The sequence below is a fragment of the Leucopleurus acutus genome, assembly GCF_964270905.1.
Source record: "Leucopleurus acutus genome assembly, chromosome: 17".
NCBI classification, from domain to species: Eukaryota; Metazoa; Chordata; class Mammalia; order Artiodactyla; family Delphinidae; genus Leucopleurus; species Leucopleurus acutus.
Genome location: NC_139159.1, coordinates 42,358,859 through 42,383,011, shown reverse-complemented (window position 1 = coordinate 42,383,011; position 24,153 = coordinate 42,358,859). Strand labels below are relative to the sequence as shown.

At 38.7% G+C, this 24,153-nt stretch overlaps 1 protein-coding gene across 5 annotated transcripts in view; it reads right to left on the bottom strand.

Moving 5' to 3' along the window:
* The window catches only part of ESRP1 (epithelial splicing regulatory protein 1), a gene marked incomplete at both ends in the record, with an annotated part of 55,654 nt that overhangs the window by 5,412 nt on the left and 26,089 nt on the right, over positions 1-24,153 (bottom strand). For 2 of the 5 annotated variants that reach the window (XM_082858963.1, XM_082858962.1), the window contains 3 exons: positions 3,369-3,519; positions 20,030-20,198; positions 23,302-23,488. In XM_082858963.1, the coding sequence (XP_082715089.1) occupies positions 3,369-3,519; positions 20,030-20,198; positions 23,302-23,488 (507 nt within the window). Of the gene's footprint in view, positions 1-3,368; positions 3,520-18,525; positions 18,579-20,029; positions 20,199-23,289; positions 23,489-24,153 lie in introns of all 5 variants that reach the window. The other 3 variants (XM_082858960.1, XM_082858961.1, XM_082858959.1) reach the window with 2 other exon arrangements.

Here is a 24,153-nt window from a genome sequence, read left to right as displayed (position 1 = left end):
AAATACCGTAAAAATCCCTACTAGGAGGGAAGTTAGATTGAACACGTGGATAGAAAAAGAACATCGTACTGCAACGCCACCAAACACTTCAGATCTTGATAATAGTACAGTTTCCATCACACCACAAGTGTGACTAGATATCAAATATTTGAGCACCAACTATTTTCAAGGTATTCTACAATAAGCCCAATATCTCTATATAACTTGGTGAACTTTAAATAGCATTAGATATATTTGTAATAGCAAACTAATTCTCTCAGCAGTGCAGCAAGTAAAAAGCAGTGAGAGGCCCAAGGAGATAATGAATAAAGTCAGTACTTCGAGGAGAAACAAAAACTAGCACTACTGAAAACGCAAAGCCATTGACCGTAGAGGTTAATGCAAAGAGCAAGTGAAAAAGTTAAAGGACTTATATAAGGATACCTAACAGCCCATTTCAGAATAAGAGGCCCATCAACTAAAATAAAGACACAGATTTATTTCCATGACCAGAATGACATCCTCATCACCAAATATTTTTACAGTTGTCTTTTTGCCTTCGTAAATTCAATCCTCATTCTATTAATCTCATTTATCAAAATGGGCCTAACTCGGGTACTTTTACAAGAATGCAGATTTGATAGCAGAACCCATGTCCTGCATCTTGCTTTAGCATCAGAATTCTTCCCTTTTTGTAAATCCTTGCCCTCTCCAACTTTACAGCCTCCTCGACCCCAAATGAAGTATGGAAAAATTAAGTTGGAGTAGTTTTATAGAAAGAATTTGCTGAGGATAGAGGAAACATACATCCGAAAATTAAAAATAACATTTATAAAGATGACATATGCCATTTTATATATAATATATATATTTTATATATAATAACATATGCCATTTTATATATATATATTTTTAAAAGACAGAAACAGAAACCATTAAGAGATTTCATTCATTCAACCAATTATTACCAAGGATTTGCTTAATTACATAAGTAAATTATATAATTATGTAGGATGAATCATAAATAACCAACAATCAAATGAAAACTTCCCATGAAATCAGCAACAGCAATAAATGCACCATAGGTAAAGACAGACACAGATTACACTTGAGAACAATTTTTTTTAAAAGCCATCCATTGATTTTTGTCTTGTGACAAAGCCATATCTAAAAGAACCTAGACTCTCATGGTTAGCGGCTATTACTAAAATAACTGAGAACAGGCAAAAATAAATAAGAAGGCAAGGAAGGACTCTTAAACGCAGTAGAAAATATCAGCTTTTATGTAAGCGTGATATGAAATCAGGTTATACACAAAAGATTTTGAAAGTATGCATTGTGACTACCTTAAAGCTCAAACTACTGAAGAATAATATGATATACTGAATTAGATAATTCAGGTTCCTATGTAATCCTACTTTATTGATCCAGTTCATAAATTCCAAGCACTTCAGAAATGAAGGCAAATGCCTTGAGACAAAATAATTTCACAGAATCTTTGTGCTTCTGATTATACTAGGTCTGCTCCAACCTTCAATGATTCCCTAGAAGCTACTAGAAGATAAAATAACTTCAGGGACTTCCCTGGCCATCTGGTGGTTAAGACTTCCAATGCGGGGTGTATGGGTTCGATCCCTGGTCGGGGAGCTAAGTTCCCACACGGCTTGCAGACGAAAAAGCAAAACATAAAACAGAAGCAATATTGTAACAAATTCAATAAAGACTTTAAAAATGGTCCACATCAAAAAAATCTTTTAAAGAAGTAAATAAAATTTTTAAATAAAATAACTTCAGTCTGTAGCAGTTTATCTTGATTTTGAAGCATATCAACCTTTTAGCCATAAATCTAGAAATAGCTGCTATTACGTGTTTGTGGTATAATAAATACCCACAAAAGCCAGCCATGGCACTCTTCATAGTAAGAGCAATTTTGCTTACTCTCATAATCAATATATGTGTACGACCACTTAATTCTATTCAGTGTGAATGTAATAAAAGTTAATTAGTCAAAACAAAAGAAATTAATTCAACTGGCTACTAAAACCTGAAACTTTGCTTATACTTTCTAGAACTGGAAAACCATGGGAGAAAATACAAAACTCAAATGTATTCCCCATGAGATTAAATAATCTTTTCAATAGCCTTCAGTAAAATTCTCTACCCTTTTCATAATCTAGTGAATCAGATACGAAGTTCGGAAAGTAACATTTTTATTCCAACAGGCAGCATCATTGTTTAGGGAAGAAGTAAAGTATCTACTGATCTCTGAAAAATAGCTTACTTCTGGAAAGAATGTGCTAGGCCAAGCAGTAACAAAAGATAACTTTTGTCCACCTTCATTCAGTCTTCACTATCAGACACAGCTTTTCTTCATTTGTCAAAAAATATTCCATCATGGTAACTTGGTAGGTTCGGGGCATCCCCACTGACATCATTTTAGCTGAGCTCCACAATCCTCCATGATTCATGGATACCAAGAGCTTGTAAACCTGTTCTAAGAGTGAAATGGCACCTGCAGGCACAGCCCTTATCATGCTGTACTGTAAATGCTCAAGGGCTATTTTAGGACTTGATGATTAGGCCTACAAGTGCTTCTCAATTCTGAAGACTCAAGCACAACTCAGCTCCAGGAGGAAAGACCATTTTTGCTTTTAGTGCAATTAAAAGGCTGCAAGATACTGATTTTCAGATGTTGCAGGAAAGGAAGGAGTTCGGGTTCTAACCATGTGATTTAAGGAAGGAAAGGTGTCCGCTCAGGTGAGATGACAATGAGAAGATTTTGCTTGCTGTTAAGGAGCTCTTACCAAGCTGTTCTTAAGTCAAAGAACAGCTGATGGACACAGACAGTCGTAGAAAAACTGACAAGAGTAAATATCAGTTTCACAAGAATTAATAGATCATAAAAGACTCACTGAATATCTTATAGCTCATTTTAAGGAGTTACCATCTAAAGATTCCCTGAGTCACCCTTATTTTTCCAGATTAGGCAGAGAGGCCTCGGACTACTTTTTAAATACTCCAATTCTACGTCTGAGGAAAATTCCTTCTTAGCCAATCTTACTATATAGATGGAAACACCCACATCACTGTGTGCCCTAAAGAGCTTTCTCAAAGCAGCCCAATTGGAAAAAAAAAAAGCATCAATAGATTAAGCTGAAGTAATTAAAACAGCATGGAAAAGCCCCAATCCTATTAAAGGGATGAGTTTGAAGTTAGCACTCAGACAACTAGTCCCCCTGACTTTGACTCTGGTTCTTCATAAAGAAAATCTATTTATTAACACGTACACACGAGTTTCAGAGAATTTGCTTCTTTCCTGGCTGCATTCTTTAGGCACATCAACTTAAGTAATAAGGGCACTGAGTATTTTTCTTCTTCAAGGTACTGACCTGGTAACCTTGGAAGAAGTTAAGAATTTCCTTAACTCCAGTATTGTAGGCCAGGCCCTGCATTCTGACCACCGTGCCAGGCTGTGGAGGGACACCGCTAAGATTAGCAGCTGTAGGGAAGTAGCCAAGACTATTGGGCGAACCTGGGGGGCTAAAGGGAGAGAAAGCACAGTGAACCAATAGAAATAGACAATGTCTAATATTTACTCTAAAAACATTAGTTACTTAAGGAAACAGACTTTCTCAAGGTGATCTTTCTTAGAATTCTTAGAGTTATCTCTCCCAAGACAAGTACACCATAGCTATTCTGTCCCACAGCTCCACAAAAGCCGAAAGTTGAAAGATAGAAGGGTTAATGCAGAGTTAAATACAGGGTTTCCCCAAAGATCCAGTTCTGTCTAAGAGTCCTAAATGAAGGAAGGAGAGAAGGAAACTTCTGCAGCCACTCAACCACAAAGCACCGCTTCCAAAGCCGAGCTCATTGATGATTAACTGGCTAGTTATCAGGAATACTAAGGCATGAAAAGGCATGAACGCAAAGGAATAATAGAAACCATAGCCACAGAGACCAAAAAGTATACAAAAGGATCGCTCCAAAGAATAGACTGTTTTACTCCTATACACAAATGTACAACACGGTAAGTAGAGCATAATACGACAGCAAAGTACTATAGCACCCATGAGTTATTGTTTCCAACCTGACTGAAAAAAAAATGTGTGGGGGGTGGAAAGGAACATGTAAATTGCAAGGGATGCATAACAAACTACATCAACCACCATTAACACGAGGGGAAATTGATGATGGGTCCTCTTTGTGTATCTGGGGCAATTACCTCCAAGGAACAAAAGCCACATGAATACCTAATCATTCTTCTTCTTTTTTTAAAAAAAATGTTTATTTATTTGGCCACATTGGGTCTTAGTTGTGGCACTCAGGATCTTCGTTGCCACGTGCAGGATCCTTAGTTGTGGTAGGCGGGACCTAGTTCCCTGACCAGGGATCGAACCCGGGCCCCCTGCATTGGGAGCACAGACTCTTGCGGGCCTCTTACTATTGTGGTCTCTCCCGTTGCGGAGCACAGGCTCCAGACGCACAGGCTCAGCGGCCATGGCTCACGGGACCAGCTGCTCCGCGGCACGTGGGATCTTCCCGGACGGGGCACGAACCCGTGTCCCCTGCATCGGCAGGCGGACTCTCAACCACTGCGCCACCAGGGAAGCCCGGGAGCACAGAGTCTTAACCACTGGACCACCAGGGAAATCCCCCTAAGCATTCTTTATGTGGTAACTCAACTAATTACTGTATTATGAAATTAGTTTCACCCTGTCCCTTACCCAATCTGTTTGCCACCACAGTTAGTTGCTAGATACCCATATTTAAAAATATGGGCTTCCCTGGTGGCGCAGTGGTTGAGAGTCCGCCTGCCGATGCAGGGGGACACAGGTTCGTGCCCCAGTCCGGGAAGATCCCACGTGCCGCAGAGCAGCTGGGCCCGTGAGCCATGGCCGGTGAGCCTGTGCTCCACAACAGGAGAGGCCACAACAGTGAGAGGCCCGCATACCGCAAAAAAAAAAAAAAAAAAAATATATATATATATATATACACACACACACACACATAGGGAAAAAAATTTTTTTAAGTAGTCATTAGCTTAAAGAGCAATAAAGACCCACAGCTTTAGATTATTAACTCTTATAAATCATTCTAAGTAAGTAATTATCCCATTTCAAAGACAAGTAAACACATAATGGAAGGGACTAAAAATCTTTGAGATTATCTATCCTACATAATCCTAACTGATGGGTTAATAGGAATGATACCAGATGGTGAATCCAGTCCCAGACTCCATTTTATGCAATTTTTTTTTTTTTTTTTTGCGGTACGCGGGCCTCTGTTGTGGCCTCTCCCGTTGCGGAGCACAGGCTCCGGACGCGCAGGCCCAGCGACCATGGCTCACGGGCCCAGCCGCTCCGCAGCATGTGGGATCTTCCCGGACCGGGGCACGAACCCGTGTCCCCTGCATCGGCAGGCGGACTCTCAACCACTGCGCCACCAGGGAGGCCCCTCAGACTCCATTTTAGTAGCACAGTAACCTTGAGCAAGTCACTTAATGTCTCTGAATTCCAATTTTATCATTTGTTAAATGGGGATTACACTTCCTAGTTTCACATAATTGTTCTTCAGCTTCAATGATTTAACATATCAAATTACTCCACAAACCATAAAATACAGTAATTTCTTGTTCTATTATTATTCTCACTCTTGCTATTTCCATAATCATTCTTCCATTTCATTTCTAAAATATGCGAGCCTGAAAAAATATTACTTGACATCAAGCTGCCCATAACTTAAGTGTCTAAAACAGTGATTCTCAACTTGTCTGCATATTAGAGTCACTTAGCGAGATTTTTACAACTCTCCAAGGAGAGTCTCTTTAGAGATCAAGAGTCAATCTGTGTGTAACTGTCAGAGCAAAGAGAGGGAATGCTGAACTTTAGGCCTGAGAAGGACTTTAGCCATCATTTAGCCACACCTCCTCATTTTTACAGAGATGGAAATGGAAACTAAGAGTTAAATAATTTCCCAAAGGTCACACAACCAGTTAGCTCTTCACAAAACTGAAGAACTACCCAGATTTCTCAACTTCTAGTTCAGTATCTCCCTATACAAGCACCATTCATTCAAAGACCATATTTGCTCATGTCAAATGCCTGATAGATACTAACACTAATACTCAAAGACTATCAAGACTTCTGTGTATTTTGCTGAGTTACTCAGACTTTCCACACTGGATATGAAAATCAGATCATTTCCGTAGTATACAACTTACTTCTATGACTCTGACCTGGCATATTCTATGCCTCTGGTTAAAGATCTATTATAAATTAAATCTAGGTATCTAGTATTGGGTTGGCCAAAGAGTTCACTTGGTTTTTACCGTAAGATGGCACTAGTAGCACTTAGTTGTCTTAACTTCATTTGAAACAATTTTGTTAGACTGCATTGTGACAGCTGTCATATCAGCATGCATTAAAAAAAAAAATTTATCAAAATTGGTGATTTTTGTGTACCCATTTTAATATTGAAGATGGGAGAAAAAAAGCAACATTTCAGGCATATTATGCTTTCTTATTTCAAGAAAGGTAAAACGCAACTGAAATGCAAAAAACGATTTGTGCAGTGTATGGAGAAGGTGCTGTGACTAATCAAACGTGTCAAAAGTGGTTTGTGAAGTTTTGTGCTGGAGATTTCGAGCTGGGTGATGCTCCAAGGTCGGGTAAGACCAGTTGAAGTTGATAGTGATCAAATCGAGACATTAATGGAGAACAATCAATGTTACACCATGCAGGAGACAGCCGACATACTCAAAATATCCAAATCAACTGCTGAAAATCATTTGCACCAGCTTGGTTATGTTAATTGCTTTAATGTTTGGGTTCCACATTAAGTTAAGTGATAAAAACTTTCTTGACCATATTTGTGCATGCAATTCTCTACTGAAACGGTCCTTTTTTTTTTTTCTTTTTCTTTTTTTTTTTTTTTTTTGCGGTACGCAGGCCTCTCACTGCTCTGGCCCCTCCCGCCACGGAGAACAGGCTCCGGATGCGCAGGCTCAGCGGCCATGGCTCACGGGCCCAGCCGCTCCGCAGCATGTGGGATCTTCCCAGACCGGGGCACGAACCCGTGTCCCCTGCATCGGCAGGCGGACTCTCAACCACTGTGCCACCAGGGAAGCCCGAAAACGTTCCATTTTTAAAACAAAGTTGTGACAGGTGATAAAAAGTGGATACTGTACAATAATGTGGAATGGAAGCGATTGTGGGGCAAGTGAAATGAACCACCACCAACCACACCAAAGGCCAGTCTTCAACCAAAGAAGGTGATGTGTGTATATGGTGGGATTGGAAGGGAGTCCTCTATTATGAGCTCCTTCCGGAAGACCAAATGATTAATTCCAATAAGTACTGCTCCCAATTAGACCAACTGAAAGCAGCACCCAACGAAAAGTGTCCAGAATTAGTCAACAGAAAATGCATAATCTTTCATCAGGATAACACAAGACCGCATGTTTCTTTGATGACCAGGCAAAAATTGTTACAGCTTGGCTGGAAGGCTCTGATTCATCTGCTGTATTCACCAGACATTGCACCTTCAGATTTCCATTTATTTTGGTCTTAACAAAACTCTCTTAATGGAAAGAATTTCAATTCCCTGGAAGACTGTAAAAGGCACTCGGAACAGTTCTTTGCTCAAAAAGATAAAAACTTTTGGGAAGATGGAATTATGAAGTTGCCTGAAAAATGGCAGAAGGTAGTGGAACAAAATGGTGAATACGTTGTTCAATAAAGGTCTCGGTGAAAATGAAAAATATGTCTTTTATTTTCACTTAAAAACCAAAGGAACTTTTTGGCCAACCCAATACCTTCAAAATACAACCAAGATAAAATAAAAGTTATCTAACTAGAAATTTAAGGCTATAAATGACAATTATGTTCAGCATCTGTAGGGTAGCACCTATTCCAATGAAGCCAAAACACAATACAATTGGGATTCACATCTTTATTCTTTGCACTAGGATTATCTGCTGTAGACAAGATATCTTAAGAAAAATTAAATAATCTGTATCTATCTGACAGGGCATGAGAATAAGAATTTTCTTTCAACCTAAATTCCAGGTCTTTCAGATTATTGAAATAAAAAACAGCAAGAAATAAAGTAACTTATGGAGTAAAAATGGTAGTATAGAGAGAAGGCAAACTTATACGTAGAAAATCGAATACAGTTTGCTGAATTATTACTAGAATAAGCCAGTTTGGCAAGGTTAAAAGATATAAGATCAATGCACAAAATTAATTAACTACATTTTTATACACTACAATGAACAATCCAAAACGGAAATTAGGAAATCAATTCCATTCACAATAGCATCAAAAAGAACAAAATATTTAGGAAAAAGTTTTGACAAAGGAAGAGCAAGACTTGTACACTAAAAACTATGAAACACTGTTAGAAAATAAAAGATCTAAATAAATGGAAAGACAGCCCATGTTCATAAACAGAAGATTTAATTTTGTTAGAATGGCAATACTATCTCTAAATTGTACAGATTCGATGCAATAGCTATCAAAATTCCAACTGGCTTTTTTGCAGAAAATGACAAAACTGAAGCTAAAACATATATGGAAATACAAATGACCCAGAATAGCCAAACTTTCTTAAAAAAGAACAAAGTAGGAAGACTTACATTTCCTAAATGCAAAACTTACTCTAAAGCTACAGTAATCAAGATGGTGTGGTACTCCCATAAGGGTAGGCAATGATCAATAGAATAGAATTTGAGAGGTGAGAAATAAACCCTTACATTTATGGTCAATTGATTTTCTTTTTTTTGGCCACGCTGCACAGCCCATGTGATCCCAGTTCCCCGATCAGGGATCAAACTCAGGCCCGTGGCAGTGAAAACGTGGTGTCCCAATCACTGGACAGCCAGGGAATTCCCTGGTCAATTGATTTCTGACGAGGGTTCCAGGACAATTTGATGAGGAAAGAAGTCTTTTCAGTAAATGTTGCTGGAACAATGAAATATCCACATGCAAAAGGATGAATTTAGACCTCTACCTCACTCCATATAAAAAATTAATTCAAAATGATAATACACCTAAGTGTAAGAGCTAACACTACACAACTCTTAAAAGAATATGTAGTGGGCTTCCCTGGTGGCGCAGTGGTTGAGAGTCTGCCTGCCGATGCAGGGGACACGGATTCGTGCCCCGGTCCGGGAAAATCCCACATGCCACGAAGCGGCTAGGCCCGTGAGCCATGGCCGCTGAGCCTGCGCGTCCGGAGCCTGTGCTCCGCAACGGGAGAGGCCACAACAGTGAGAGGCCCGCATACCGCAAAAAAATAAAAAAAAAGAATATGTAGTAATACATTTTCATGACCTTGCATTATATCTGACAACAAAAGTATAAGTGAGAAAAGAAGAAATAGATAAGCTGGACTGCATCAAAACTTAAAACTTTTGTGCTTTAAAGGACTCCATCAAGAAAATGAAAAGACAACCCACAGACGGGGAGAAAATATTTGTAAGTCATATAAGCTCTCCTACCTAGAATATATACAGAAATGTTACAACTAAAAAACAGTAAGAAAAATAACTCAATTTAAAAATGTGCAGGGACTTCCCTGGTGGTCCAGTGGCTAAAACTCTGCTCTCCCAATGCAGGGGGTCCAGGTTCAATCCCTGGTCAGGGAACTAGATCTCACATGCTGCAACTAAGAGTTCACATGTCGGACTTCCCTGGTGGTGCCGTGGTTAAGGATCCGCCTGCCAATGCAGGGGACACGGGTTTGAGCGCTGGTCCGGGAAGATCCCACATGCCGCGGAGCAACTAAGCCCGTGCATCATAACTACTGAGCCTGCACTCTAGAGCCCGCGAGCCACAACTACTGGGCCTGCGTGCCACAACTACTGAAGACCGTGCGCCTACAGCCTGTGCTCTGCAAAAAGAAAAACCACCGCAATGAGAAGCCTGCACACCCCAACAAAGAGTGGCCCCCACTCGCTACAACTAGAGAAAGCCCGCATGTAGCTATGAAGACCCAATGCCACCAAAAAAAAAAGCCAGTCACGGAAGACCACATATGGTATGATTCCATTTATATGAAATATCTGAACAAGCAAATCCATAGAAACAGAAAATAGATTGATAGTTATTTAGGGATGGGGGAGGGGCAAGTAAAGTGGGTAGAAAGGAAGTAAACGGGAGTTTCTACTAATGGACACCAGGTTTCCTTTGGGGGTAATGGGTTACTCTAAAATTAGATTGTTACATTATCTAAAAATTAGTTTACACAATTGTTCTAAAATTAGCCGCGCAATTCTGTAAATACACTAAAAACCACTGAATTGTATACTTAAAATAGGTTAATTTTATGATATGTAAACTACCTTAATAAAGCTGTTTTTAGGACTTCCCTGGTGGTGCAGTGGTTAGGAATCCTGTCAATGCAGAGGACATGGGTTCGAGCCCTGGTCCAGGAAGATCCCACATGCTGCGGAGCAACTAAGCCCATGCACCACAACTACTGAGCCTGTGCTCTAGAGCCCAGGAGCTACAGCTACTGAGCCCACACACCACAACTACTGAAGCCCACATGCCTAGAGCCCGTGCTCCACAACAAGAGAAGCCACCGCAATGAGAAGCTCACGCACAGCAACAAAGAGTAGCCCCTGCTCACCGCAACTAGAGAAAGCCCGTGTGTAGCAACGAAGACACAATGCAGCAAAAAATAAATAAATTTATTTATTTAAAAAAATAAGTAAATAAATTAACTTTTCAACTAATCCAATTCAGTTAAGTACAATTTACAGTCAATGTTTGAGATATTTAATGCTTTCCATGGAAAGTTACTCAGTTATCAGAAAATCTTAGCCTTTTTCAAATCCCATGTAATTTAAGGAATGGTAAGGAGTGCTGTATGTTATACGGGAAACAATTTTAAACAAAAGAATAGCTTCAAAGTATAAATGGATTAGGCCATCACCACAGAATAAATGGATTATGCCATCGCCACAGAATAAGGATAACGTAAAAATTATGTGCATTTGCTTTGTGGCGGTGGTTTAGAGAAAGATAAGGAATTTTTTAACCACACCCTAAATAACGGCAAAAAGAGAGCTGTCCATCAAAACAAGACTATGCCAGTAGCTCATCCTAACATTCATTTTAAGTCATTATTTTGGGTTTTTACCCCCATTTTATCTTTACTTAGGTTTCAGATTCTCAAGTGTCAGTATTTATCAGTCTCAGGTGTACATGGTAACAATAATGTAACTGCTACTCAAAAGCGACAGAGGATCAAAAATTGATAAAACTACAAAGGAACCCAACGGGTTAGGGGCCAAATGAGTGAGTCAATGTAACCCTGAACTCCGAGGTCCTACAGTGCATGGAGGGACTGTACCGCATCACATAAACTAACAAGGAGACTGCACTTGAGCTGGGTAAGAAACCCTGTTGGAGTTGCCTGAATGGCAAAGAACTGAAGGGAGATGAGAGGAAATGAAGGGAAAAAGTAAATAGCACAAGAGGGGTCTCCCCAAAGGTTTATATTCAGAAAACTGCTAGAGCATCACAGTTATGAAGACATTACTGCTGACATTCATTCAGCAATTCACACTGAGATTGCATTAAGAAATTACTGAGGACTTCCCTGGTGGCGCAGTGGTTAAGAATCCGCCTGCCATTGCAGGGGACACGGGTTTGATCCCTGGTTCCGGAAGATCCCACATGCTGCAGAGCAACTAAGCCCGTGCGCCACAACTACTGAGCCCACGCACCACAACTACTGAAGCCTGCACGCCTAGAGCCCGTGCTCTGCAACAAAGAGAAGCCACTGCAATGAGAAGCCCATGCACAGCAACGAAGAGTAGCCCCCCTCACCACGGCTAGATAAAGCCTGCGTGCAGCAACGAAGACCCAATGCAGCCAAAAATAAAAAAAATATTATAAAAAAAAAAAGAAAAAGAAACTACTGAATGAAGCACACCAGTGACTACATTATAAAGTTGGTGAAGATTTCCTCCATGGCAGTACTCCATGTTCTCTCTACGTATTTGGGTAAAAACTTTCAAACCCAATGTAGAGAAAAACTATATTTCCCTGAGAATTAATGACTTTCTTTCCTTTGAAATTATGAGTTTTGTAATTCAAGTTTCCTCCTGCTCAGAGCCTATGATTGTTATGCCAATATTAATTTAATTGCCTAAGATTCTGTTGTCAGACTATCAAATATTTCTTCCTATCTTATATTTTTTCAAATCCTAATTTACATAATCTAATTTTATAATATTCTATGTATCCTAGTAACTCATAGAAAATTCTTTGTAGAGCAGGGAAAGATATGAAAATACTGAAGGCCAGGGTGTCTAACAACACAATATATACTCTATCGGAAATAATTCTCATAACACCCTTTCATCTAATAATTACAAATTACTAAACATTGGTAACACTGATGTTATCAGGTAGCATTCCAAAATAGAAGTAGTCATAGCACGATAATATTCATATTTTGAGGACCTGCCATATTTCTCTAGAGGAGAGAGAATCAAAGCATTATCTGTCCTATTAGAAAAGGAGGTTAAGGGAAAAGAATAGAAGACTATATTCTCTCCTCTGGATGAGAGGACATTAACATAGAAAACTAAAACACATTAATTAAAAAAACACATAAAAAACATAGAAAATTAAAACACATAAAACACAGTTACATAGAAAACATGCCGAGAAGTCTTGCAAAAAGAAATCTGGTTTCTACTTCTTGCAAAATTACTGCACCGAGCCTTTGTATTAAGGTTATTAACACCCCTAGTGTTACAAAGACCATATATTTTTGGAAAGTGACTGGAGAAACAATGTTTTAATCCTAGCAAGTGCAAAAGATGGAGTCACTTTTCACGTAGGAAATTTCTGAACTAACTTGTTCATCTGAAATGAACAATCTCAAGAAGGATGACTTTTCAACATTCTTTTTGAGTTTAATACTGAGGCAGAGGGACCGATGATGACATCTGGATTCTCAATTTCTGTTAGCTCTTCCTAAAGGCTGTACAAGCTGCTCTGTGCATGTGTATCTACCTCTTGGAGAAAGTTTAAGTAACCAACAAATATAAAACACTTTGGAAGGAATAAAGAAATCTTCTAAGAATCTATTTCACTGAAATTGTAAGCAAATTTAGGTACTGTCAAAATAGTTTGGTAACTAAACTTAACTTACCCTAATTATGTCAAAGATTACCAAAAACAAACAAAACCCCCCCCCACTACAGTTATCATAATGTGCTCCAAATACATAGTAAAGTTACAGACTGCTTACTCAAAACGAGAATTGCCCTCACAAGTAGAAATTATTTTACAAGTAATATTTTTGCTTGATTTAAAGTATAAAATGATAACAACTGATCTTCTTACATGCTTAGAAAACAGTGACATTTTAAAAAGTAATATTTTGATGAAAAATCTAGATGAAGAAGGAAGCAAAACACACTGTTAACCGTGGACATTTGTAACAGAAGTAACAGAAGACAACAATTTCCAGAGAGGCACATTTACAGAAGTTATTATTTTGTAAACTATTTTGGCGTTCTGTTTTTTAAATGAGCTTTTGTCTTGTTTTGGAATAGGAATAGCATACAACATTGAAAGGTACAAATACAGAGCCAGCAGTATGACTCCATCACACCCCTCCCCTCCAGATCAGAACCTCTCCAGAAGCAATCCCATTCTAGCTTCGTGGTTATTATGATTTGATTATTTTGAACTTAAATGGAAAATGTTTGCTAATAAAGCCATTTTGCTTTTGGTTTAAAAAAAGGCAGCTTAGGGACTTCCCTGGTGGCACAGTGGTTAAGAATCTGCCTGCCAATGCAGGGGACACGGCTTCCAGCCCTGGTCCGGGAAGATCCCACATGCCACGGAGCAACTAAGCCCATGCGCCACAACTAATGAGCCTGTGCTTTAGAGCCTGTGAGCCACAACTACTGAGCCCACGCTCTAGAGCCAGCAAGCCACAACTACTGAAGCCCGTGAGTCTAGAGCCCAAGCTCCACAAGAGAAGACACCGCAATGAGGAGCCCGCACACCACAACAAAGAGTAGCCCCTGTGCAGAAACAAAGGCCCAAAGCAGCCGAAAGAAAAAGAAAAAAAAGGCGGCTTAAAAGACCACATAACACACAGTGAAGAAAATCAAAAGTCATTACTCTATATTATTAGATAAAATTCATAGACAAATGTCAATTTTTCCTTTTAGCCTACTTCAAGGTAATGTCTTAAAGATATACCAAGGAAATGCTTAAATAGGGCAATGGAGGCAAAATAGGTTTATCAACATTGACACATGTGTTTTAGTTAAGTTCTGCTTTAACTAAAGTCATTAATGCTTAAGAATAAGGTGCTCAATTTAAAGATATATTGGGCACATAAATAGCAACAAGTGAAAGAAATGATCTCTAGGTTTTTGTGCTTTAAAATGTTCTGCGGGTAAGGGTATAGCAGGGTACGCATGGAAACAGATGATACAAGATTGGGAAATATTGATATTGTTGAAATTGGGTAATAGATATTCTCCCAAATTATGTTAGTTTGAAAATTTCTGTAATAGATTCTTTTAAAGTTATGCTTGAAAATAACATGTATAATACCATCCCCATTTTGTAAGAAAAAAAAATCCATAGGGAAAAAAACCTTACACATTGAAATCAATCAAGTGTTTTGGGTAATGAAAACTTTTTTCCTTGACGTTCACTGCACTTGATAATTTTCTACAACGCTGAAAAGAATTTTAAGCATATTTTAAATTCCCTGAAGTGCTCATCATATGAATAAGGTCTTTAGACTAACAAATGACTATTCCATGAAACTACACTGAATTCTCAGGGACTGATAGTACAGACTGAATTGCCCACAGCAGTTTCTGCTTACATCATTTAGCCATGTCATTCAAACTAAAGAAAAAAAAGAGTTGTTCCCACCAACAAAAATTATCTGGTCCTTCTCCGTTATAACAACATTGCCTGATATTGCATTAATATTGCATTGTTACAATGTTCTAGTCTAATTTCACTGCATGCTGAGTTCCAGTTTGCATTTGTGGCACTAAATGTTTAAGTTATAAAAAGAATTTTTTTAAAACAAGAATTCTTTCTTTTTCTTAGTCCTATCAGAAAGCTTTTGGGACTTCCCTGGTGGTCCAGTGGTAAAGAATCCACCTTTCAATGCAGGGGATGCAAGTTCGATCCCTGGTCAGGGAACTAAGATCCCACATGCGGCGGGGCAGCTAAGCCCGCGTGCCACAACTACTGGGCTCCCGCGCCTCAAAGAGAGAGCCTGCATGCCACAAACTACAGAGCCCATGTGCTCTGGAGCCTGTCCTGCAACGAAAGATCCCACATGCATCAAGGAAGACCCCGTGTTCTGCAACTAAGATCTGATGCAGCCAAAAATAAATAAATAAAATATATACTTAAAAAAAGAAAGCTTTCAATGAGTAAATTAGAAAGTAAATTTAACTTTACATTTGGTTGTCAAATGTTACCACTGCGAGACACTAGTTAAAGTGTATATGGGATGCCTCTGTACTGTTTGTTACAACCTTGTGAACCTATACTTATCTCAATAACAAAAGGAAACTGGAATAAGAAAGCCAAGTGTTCAAAATAGGAAATGCATGCATCTCTCAGAGGCTTGGTATTCTTTTTGGCTCAGGTGCAAAGAATTTCAGAATAGAATACAAGAACACCACACAACAAACCAAGCATTGCAGAATGCCTCAATATTACTAAATATACGTATTCATTGCTTGGGTAGAAAGAATGATTTTACAAGTAATGGTTATCTGAAAAAATAAAAGTCCCCTCCCACACCTCCCAAACCTTTCTCATGGGTATGCAAATAAAGCATCGCTCATTAAAAATGTCAAATATCCCTTGCCCTCTCTTTTGGTTCAAGGTGATATGTTACTATTTATAACATATAAAAGACATTAACATAAATGTCTTTTGTATATCCGTTGCCTCACCTACAAAAGGTGAGGCAACGGATATACAAAAGACATTTATGTTAATCCATCTTTCTTTAAATCACATGACATTTCTTTGAAGACTCAGCATGTTTCTTACGTGTGCTAAAGCTTTGATGCAAAAGAGAATATTCTTTTCTAAGAAAAATGAGAGGTCAGAACAAAAGGTAGGACTTTATGTAATGGGAGAGACAAGGTGTGAAAACAGAGTTCTGAGTAATAAGCAGGGTGGGCATGAACAGATAGTCCCTTCTAATTCTTTTGTACCCTGGGCTAAGCTCTGGGATACTGGGTAACCGAAATCTTCCAAGGGGTGAAAGGAAAAACCAATGTTCATAATCAGAAAATAGAACCACTTGCTTTAATTTCACTTGCTCTTCAAGATGCTGTTGTTACAGCCACACATTTAGACTGCTAAAAACTCATTTAACAATAAACAAGAAGAAAGCAATTCACTGGTTCACTGTTTTCTCCTTAAATGTTCCTCAAGTAACCCAAATCCTTATGATGAAATACCCATCATAGGTTCTATCTCCAAATATACCAAGTTAGAGGAAATAAAATAAGAACAAATGCCTGCTAGCTGAAGGAGCCCTTTGAAGTCACTGACTTTGCACAGGGATGAACTCTGTCAGCTACACTACACCAGAAAGGGTCCATATTTTATTAACCCTAATATTCCCAGTATGTCGCACACAGAGGTACTAAATTATAGTTTGCCCAGATAAATTCAAAGTTAAAAACAGTAAAACCAGTTACTTTTTTTGAGGGGCATACTTTTAAAAGTCTGCAAAATATTAGCATATTGATGTTTTAAAGTAATGAACATGTTGCATAATCTCAAGTCAAACGGACATATTTCATTTAAAAAATGGATAACACATTTTAAATCAACTATACTCCAATAATTTTTTTTTTTTTTTTTTTTTTTTTTTTTTTTGGTACGCGGGCCTCTCACTGTTGTGGCCTCTCCCATTGCGGAGCACAGGCTCCGGAAGCGCAGGCTCAGCGGCCATGGCTCACGGGCCTAGCCGCTCCGCGTCACGCGGGATCTTCCCGGACCGGGGCACGAACCCGTGTCCCCTGCATCAGCAGGCGGACTCTCAACCACTGCGCCACCAGGGAAGCCCAATAAAAATTTTTTAAAAATTAAAAAAAAAAAGTGGAGGGACAATATTGTGTAATAAACCATAATGGAAAAGAATATATAACTGAATCACTTTGCTGTACAGCAGAAATTAACACAATACTGTAAATCAATATACTTCAATGAAATATAAAAAAAAATGGAGGGAATTTATTTTTTTTTGATTTAAAAAGAGACAAACTCCAGAGCTTCTGATTTAATATCTTGTTTTAGCCTAAGTATGCTATCTCACACTTACCTACGTATCAGAGAATAGGCCAAAATATACTTAAACATTTACATCACTGAGCCTCAAATGCCTTACAGTCATGTGATGTTAGAAATCAATGGCTTTCTCCCAAAACTGTAAAATATTTTATCGTTTTTGGAATCTGCTTTTTAAATTATTACAGATTTTAAGTATGGTTAACAGCACATCCCCATGTTTGAACACTTTGTGTCAGTAATTTCACTAGAATTAGGGAAATGTAAATTGAGAGTGAACCATACCAGGAGTTATTTGGAAATATTAATTTAAATATAACATACATGACTTTTGATTTAAAAATCCCACTCCTGTGAAACTGTTCTACAGAAATAGAAGTATTTAAAGATCAATACGAGTTTGTTTAACAGAAAAATGAAATAAAATGTCTATAGAAATAAAGGAATTGTTAAATTATGATATATTTTCATTCTTGGGATATCATATGGAAGTTACAAGAGCGAGGTAAATATACAGATATTCCTTAGGGAAGAAGTCAATGACATACTGGCAAGTTAAAACAAACAAACAAAACAAAACAGTGGGCAGTATGTTAGTACGCCACATTATTTACAAGCACACAGATACGTGTATGTTATCAAACTGATAGCAGTGGTTACTTTTGGACTTGGTGTTGTGTAGAATGGGAGTCTACTTTTACTCACTACTTCTATCCTCTTAGACTTAATAATGAGGACATTACAAACTTTAAAACCACTAGTAGAAAAAAAAAAAAACCACTAGTAGAAAAAAATTAACATATAAGCAGGGGCCCAAAATTACAGGAGCTATTAAGCCAGAAATGTCAGTTCCGCTTGCCTTTGGGGCTTCAATTCAAGACTCAAGTTCCCATCTCACCATGATGGAAAACTATTTCTAAGAGATTCCTTCTTTTAACAGTGTCCAGCTAGCAAGGCAATGGTGGAATTGGATACTTTGCAAGTGTATTATAGGCACAAGAAATTGCACCAGGCATCCAGTGGCACAACGCATTCCACTCCTGACATTCGGATGGTGTCAGACAAGAAGACAGAGATCTTTCTTATAACCAGAGCCACTACCAGCAAGTGACTGTCACAGGGTCTAGAGAAGGTGACAGATTGGGATTGGGCTGGGTGTCTGACATAGTACTCAACCATGAACAATTAACAATTACTCATGCTTCTGAGACCTTTTTCAAGCTTTCAAAAGATGGCCAGCTGATGATTATCATGGCTTTCTCCCTATTCTTCTTCCCCAGGAGAATAAAGAACATTTTCAAAAAACAAAACAAAACAAACAAAAAGAATATTTTCAATAGCATTAATGAATGTTTTTAAAATTTCTAAAAAAATTAAACAAATTTAATTAATAGTGGCTACCAGCTTCACTGCTACCAAGATTCCAAAGTTCTTGCTCCCTATTGGGAAACTGCAGATGGAGAGAGAATAAAAAATACAGTGTGACAGGGAATCCCCTGGCGGTCCAGTGGTTAGGACCCCGCACCTCCACTGCAGGGAGCCTGGGTTCGATCCCTGGTCGGGGAAGTAAGATCCTGCAAGTCACGAAGCAAGGCCAAAAAAACAAATAAACAAACAAAAAAAACCACACAGAGATCAGATAGGTAAGTTCCAGGCCACTTATCAAAAACCTCACATACACATTGGTGGATGTACTCAAAACATTTATTTTAAATAGCTTGAGAAGGAAAAAACAAGGCCTGGTATACTTTCAAAAGTTTTTGGGCAATATTGCTTGTGCCAAAGTAAAATTTTATTTTAATAAAGTGAACTGGTTAGTAGCTAAACAAAGACTTTTTTTTTTGGCTTTGCAGCATGTGGGATCTTCCCCAACCAGGGATCGAACCTGGGCCCCCTCCAGTGGAGGTGCGGAGTCGTAATCAATGGACCGCCAGGGAAGTCCAAACAAAGACTTTAAAAAAAAAAATTTTTTTTTTTTGAAAAGAAAATTGAGAACGAGAGGTTATTATATATACAAGTTAGAATCACAGGCAATCAGACCTGGGAGGGACTCCAAAAGCGTGGCTGACCTCATCATTTTGTAACAACCAGAAAGGTCAGGTGAATTGCCTCAGGTAGAAGAACAGATGAGACCAAAACTCGGGTCTCCCAATTTCCAGACTGACAAATTTCTCTCCATTATATCCTGTTGCCTCTAAGAAATTGAGGACAACTAAAAATAATCAGATTTAAAATATGTTGATTCTAATAAAGTACTGAATAATCTCATTCTGGACTTGTTAGTAAAGATTTAGAGAGGAAAGAATACAAGCCCTATAAAATTTAAAACAACAGTTTTTATTTATTTTGGGTTGACATGAATTCATGGTACTTAAAAATATAATTGTCATCATCATGGATTTTCCCGTTTTGTAATTCATTCACATGATACTGCCACCCTATTAGAATGATTACTGTGCTACTCACTAACAACCCTAAAATAGAAGGAAAAATGGAAAGTTGTATACACACGTAACCTAAAATATCATGCTGTCAATAGATGGTTAAAAAATAAACATTTTGGTTTGTCTTGAAACAACCTTGTTGGTCCGAGATATGACCAGAAACCGTTGCCGGTCATGCTAACCTTCAACGTGGCAGACAACATTCTTTCGTGAACTCAGGCAGCGGCTATTAAAGGAGTCCTTTGTTTCTGTCCCTCATTTCCACTTCCATCAGAGTCTTACCTGGGATAGTATGCTGTGTAGTTCATGAAGAGCTGGGTGCCTGCTGGGTAGTATGCTGTGGAGGGCTGCAGTGCTCGTGGATTCAAGAGCACAGAGGGCTGATAAATGGCAGCTTCAGGAGGAATAACTGCTGCAGGAGCTGGAAATGTGTAGGAGGGAGGAGACAGGCCTAAATAAGCAAAGAGAGAGACCTTGAGATATATTTGTAGTAGTTGACACATCTGCTAGCACTAAAGCTACAAGGTCGCTGTTCAATATATACATTCGAAAGAAAGAGACCAGTTCTGTATACCATCCCAAGCATCTTCCTTTTGGTTATATAGATAACACCTAGAAGCAATCTCAAATCTCACACACTCCGTCAACCTAAAGAACGGTTCTTATTCTGAAATTTGGAAAAACCAGTATCAAGTGGACTTTCAAGTCTTCGCAGCCATTTCATGACACATGATTTTTTTTCCCCACTCCTAAGTGCCAGTTACCACAAAGTAACTCTTTGAGGAAAGAAACATGGGACAGACTGACATTTAGTGTAACTTCAAACCAAAAGCTGGGTTTTTTCCCCCTTTGAGCACTAGGCTGCTAGTTCATATTGTTATCTACTCTATAGGACAACATGAAGACAGTTATGACAAAACACTATTCACCAGGACCATGTATTATGCCAAAGCATAGACTGTGCCAGAGTAAACTGACCTAAAAGGAGTAGATTAACTCTGGATCATGTACACTTCAAGGCAACCCGGAAGATGGGTTTTTGACGCTAATCTACATCTTCAGACCAGTCTAAAAAATAAAAAAATCCCATCTGGGAGATAACCCTGAAGAAATATATGTGCAAGTCTTCCTGAGAGTCAGTTGATTCAGATTACATAGAAAGTAGAAAGGATGGAATTCCTTTGTCTTCTGGTTATGCAACATCTTCAAGGCCCAGTAACTCATTAAGTCAGACCACTTGCTGGTCACTAGCTTTAATGTGTAGGATGAACACAACTCTCCAAGCCATCTGCACCCAACAGAAGAGATAACTGAGAGGTTGACTGAATTTGGAATTCCTGACTTTAATTTTCAAACCTAGAACCACCTAATATATGTTGCAAATAGCTGAAGCCCACTGGATAATTTTCACAGGAAAATCTCTACTGTCTTTTGCTCTTCTTACGAGCTTCTATATGCCTATGGAGATGAGTGAGTCAGCTGAATATGGGTACATAAACCCAAGACCTGGGAATTCCCTGGTGGCCTGGTGGTTAGGATTCCAGGGCTTTCACTGCTATGGCCCAGGTTCAACGCCTGTCAGGGAACTGAGGTCCTGAAAGCTGTGCGGCACGGCCAAAAAAAACCAAAAACAGACAAACAAACAAAAAAACCCAAGACCAACATATTGATTTCATATTCAATTTTTGGGTACCTCCTTCATACCCATCAAAAATTGCTACATGGTAGATACCTAATGTAGATAATTTTAAAATTATGATCCCTGGCCTAAAAGAGTCCACAAAAAGGACAAACAGAACAAACCGAGACACCTAAGTCATAAAGAGATTGTCACCTAAAGCGAGTTGGCAGGAAAAAAAAAGTCCAGTAGAACAAACATATTAGCATGTATAAATTAGAATTCTGATTTTTTAATGAGTGAACTCTTCCACGAAATTGACAAATGGCCAAATTTTAAATAAAATTTTTAGAAAGTATTAAAAGATACGGAAATATATTTTACGTAAAAATGCATTTAGATTAAAAAAAAAATTTTTTTTTTTTTTGGCCGCGCGTTGTGCAGCATGCGGGATCTTACTTCCCCAAAGAGGGGCTGAAACCGTGCCCCCTGCAGTGGAAGTGCAGAGTCTTAACCACTGGACTGCCAGGGAAATTATTACTATTTTAGGGCTTGTGAAGGGGAAAAGGGAAGAAGTAAAAATCTTACGAAGTCTGTAATGACGACTTTTCCACCAGGAAGAGAGGAGTGAAAGGATATCACAGCAAAAGAATTTGGGTTATACATGATGGAGAAATTCCCTTATCTCATAATGCTTGACAGATTATCAGTACGGGAAATTGTAAAAGTTACTGATATTATCAGTGGTTTATGGACAGGAAACCTCCAACTAAGATTACATTAAGATATCCACTTAAGCCCAATCATGAATTTTTAAACCTTGATACTCATTAATGATCAACTCTTAGATATCCACCAATAGCAAGCAGCAGATAAATGGAACATTAGCAGTTAGGCATTCCAAGGGAAATAAAGGATTAAGCCCTACTGAATGTCCTAGGAATACTACTTTATCAAATAGGTTTATTGGTGTAGATCCCTCTTTACTAGTAAGTGATGTCTTAACGCTCCCCACTTTATTGGAATCAAGCACATAATCCAGTTTACTTTCTCGGTTACCTTTGGACTGTATTCCAAGTGCTACTTTCTTTAAACATACCCAGCATGCTTCCTAACAAGGTATGTCTTACTCAAAAGTGAAAACTTGGTCAGAAAATTCAAGTTTTAAACATCAGATCCCCAAATGTTCCTTAGTCACAAACCAGAACTTGGTCTCCCGACTAAAGGGCTTATTCCTCTCAAACAGGATTCCAGATGGCGTGCACCCAGGTGCCAATGAGCAACAGCATGGCTTGATATTAAGCACTGATCCTGCGATCCAATGGTAACTTTGGTTAATTTATTTACGCTTTTTTTTTTTTTTTTTTTTTACTAACTTGCTCATTCCAGATATCCTGGAGAGCAAGAGGGATGCTCTTCAGGTTATCCTTCCCCCAAAATACTTACTGCTCAAAAAAATTAAAAATGCAAAATGGGCATCAACTCGCCCTTCTTTAAAAAACACAAAACAAAAAAGCTTAATGTGTTGCAGGAAAAAAAAAAAGGATCTGTCCATACTTATTTTACCTTTAAATGTTATGTATTTAATATGTAATATTTATTACGTATTAAAATATCTACATAGCCAGGTTGTCTCCCAGAGTCAGTGCTTATCTTGAGCACACTAAGCTTCAGAAATCAAGTGCTTATCACTGGAAAAGCAAGAATATAATTTGAAAGGAGGTATTTGTAGAATCTCTAATTATGGGTGTCCACAACCAAGGTCTTAAATGATTACCAGATACTACCGATTTCAGATGGGAAAGACTTACGTAACCACCTCACCTGCCTTAGAAAGAACCAGGGGCACAGAAAGTTATGAAAGCAGCTTAAGCACCTACCAGCATATAGCGTAGAATAGCGCCAAGACCCAAGAAAAACTTACATGGTAACTTACATGGCGGTGGGGATAAGCCATTTCGATTTAAAGTGCCCCCCATTAACACAAAGTTCATCTCCTCAGCTGAACACTGAAAGACTTCAACATATCTGTCCTTCATGGTTTTTTTATGACACTTCTGTGCAGCCATAAATGCTCTGTCCGCAGACTTCATCTGGATAAAGGCATCTCCTGATGGGCGTCCCTGAGCACGTGGGGGAAGAATAAAAACAAAAGGAGACTGTCTCCTTCAACAAGGAAGTGGTTGCTTACAAAACAAGCACAGTGACAATCACCCATAGTACAGACATTTTAGCCATAACATCTGGGTGACAGTATGATCTACTGAAATCAGACTTATGTTGCATCACCTAATCAACAGAATTGCCCACAAAACCTCGAAGAAATAGTTTTGAGAGCTCATAGCTGAATGTGATCCTTTTTGATTTTTATCGATTAGAATTAGATTTATGGACTTTTGAAAACGTCTCCTTGTGACTGCAGTTTCAAAGTAGAGGCTTGTATACTGGGTTTTTCCTTTCTGAAAAGTCCGATTAAATCTTACTCAATTGAGAAAAGCTAGTAACAGAACCAGTATTAGAGCTTTATGCATCCTCCTACGTGAAACTGAACAAACCACTGCTCTCTTTTGTCTTTCAAGTCTGTCTCTCACTGACCTGCAACATCCCTTCCCCTTCTCCCTGAAGCCTAGATTGGAATGTGGCTTGTGGATAGGGAAGGAGGAGAGGAATTGGGAGTTGCAAAGCACAGTGAAGGGTGGTGAGAGCTGTTATCATCAGCATTGCTTGGGAGCCCTTCTCTCACCTCTTCCCTTACATCTCTGTTTTAAACCTTGGCCGACAGATGTTT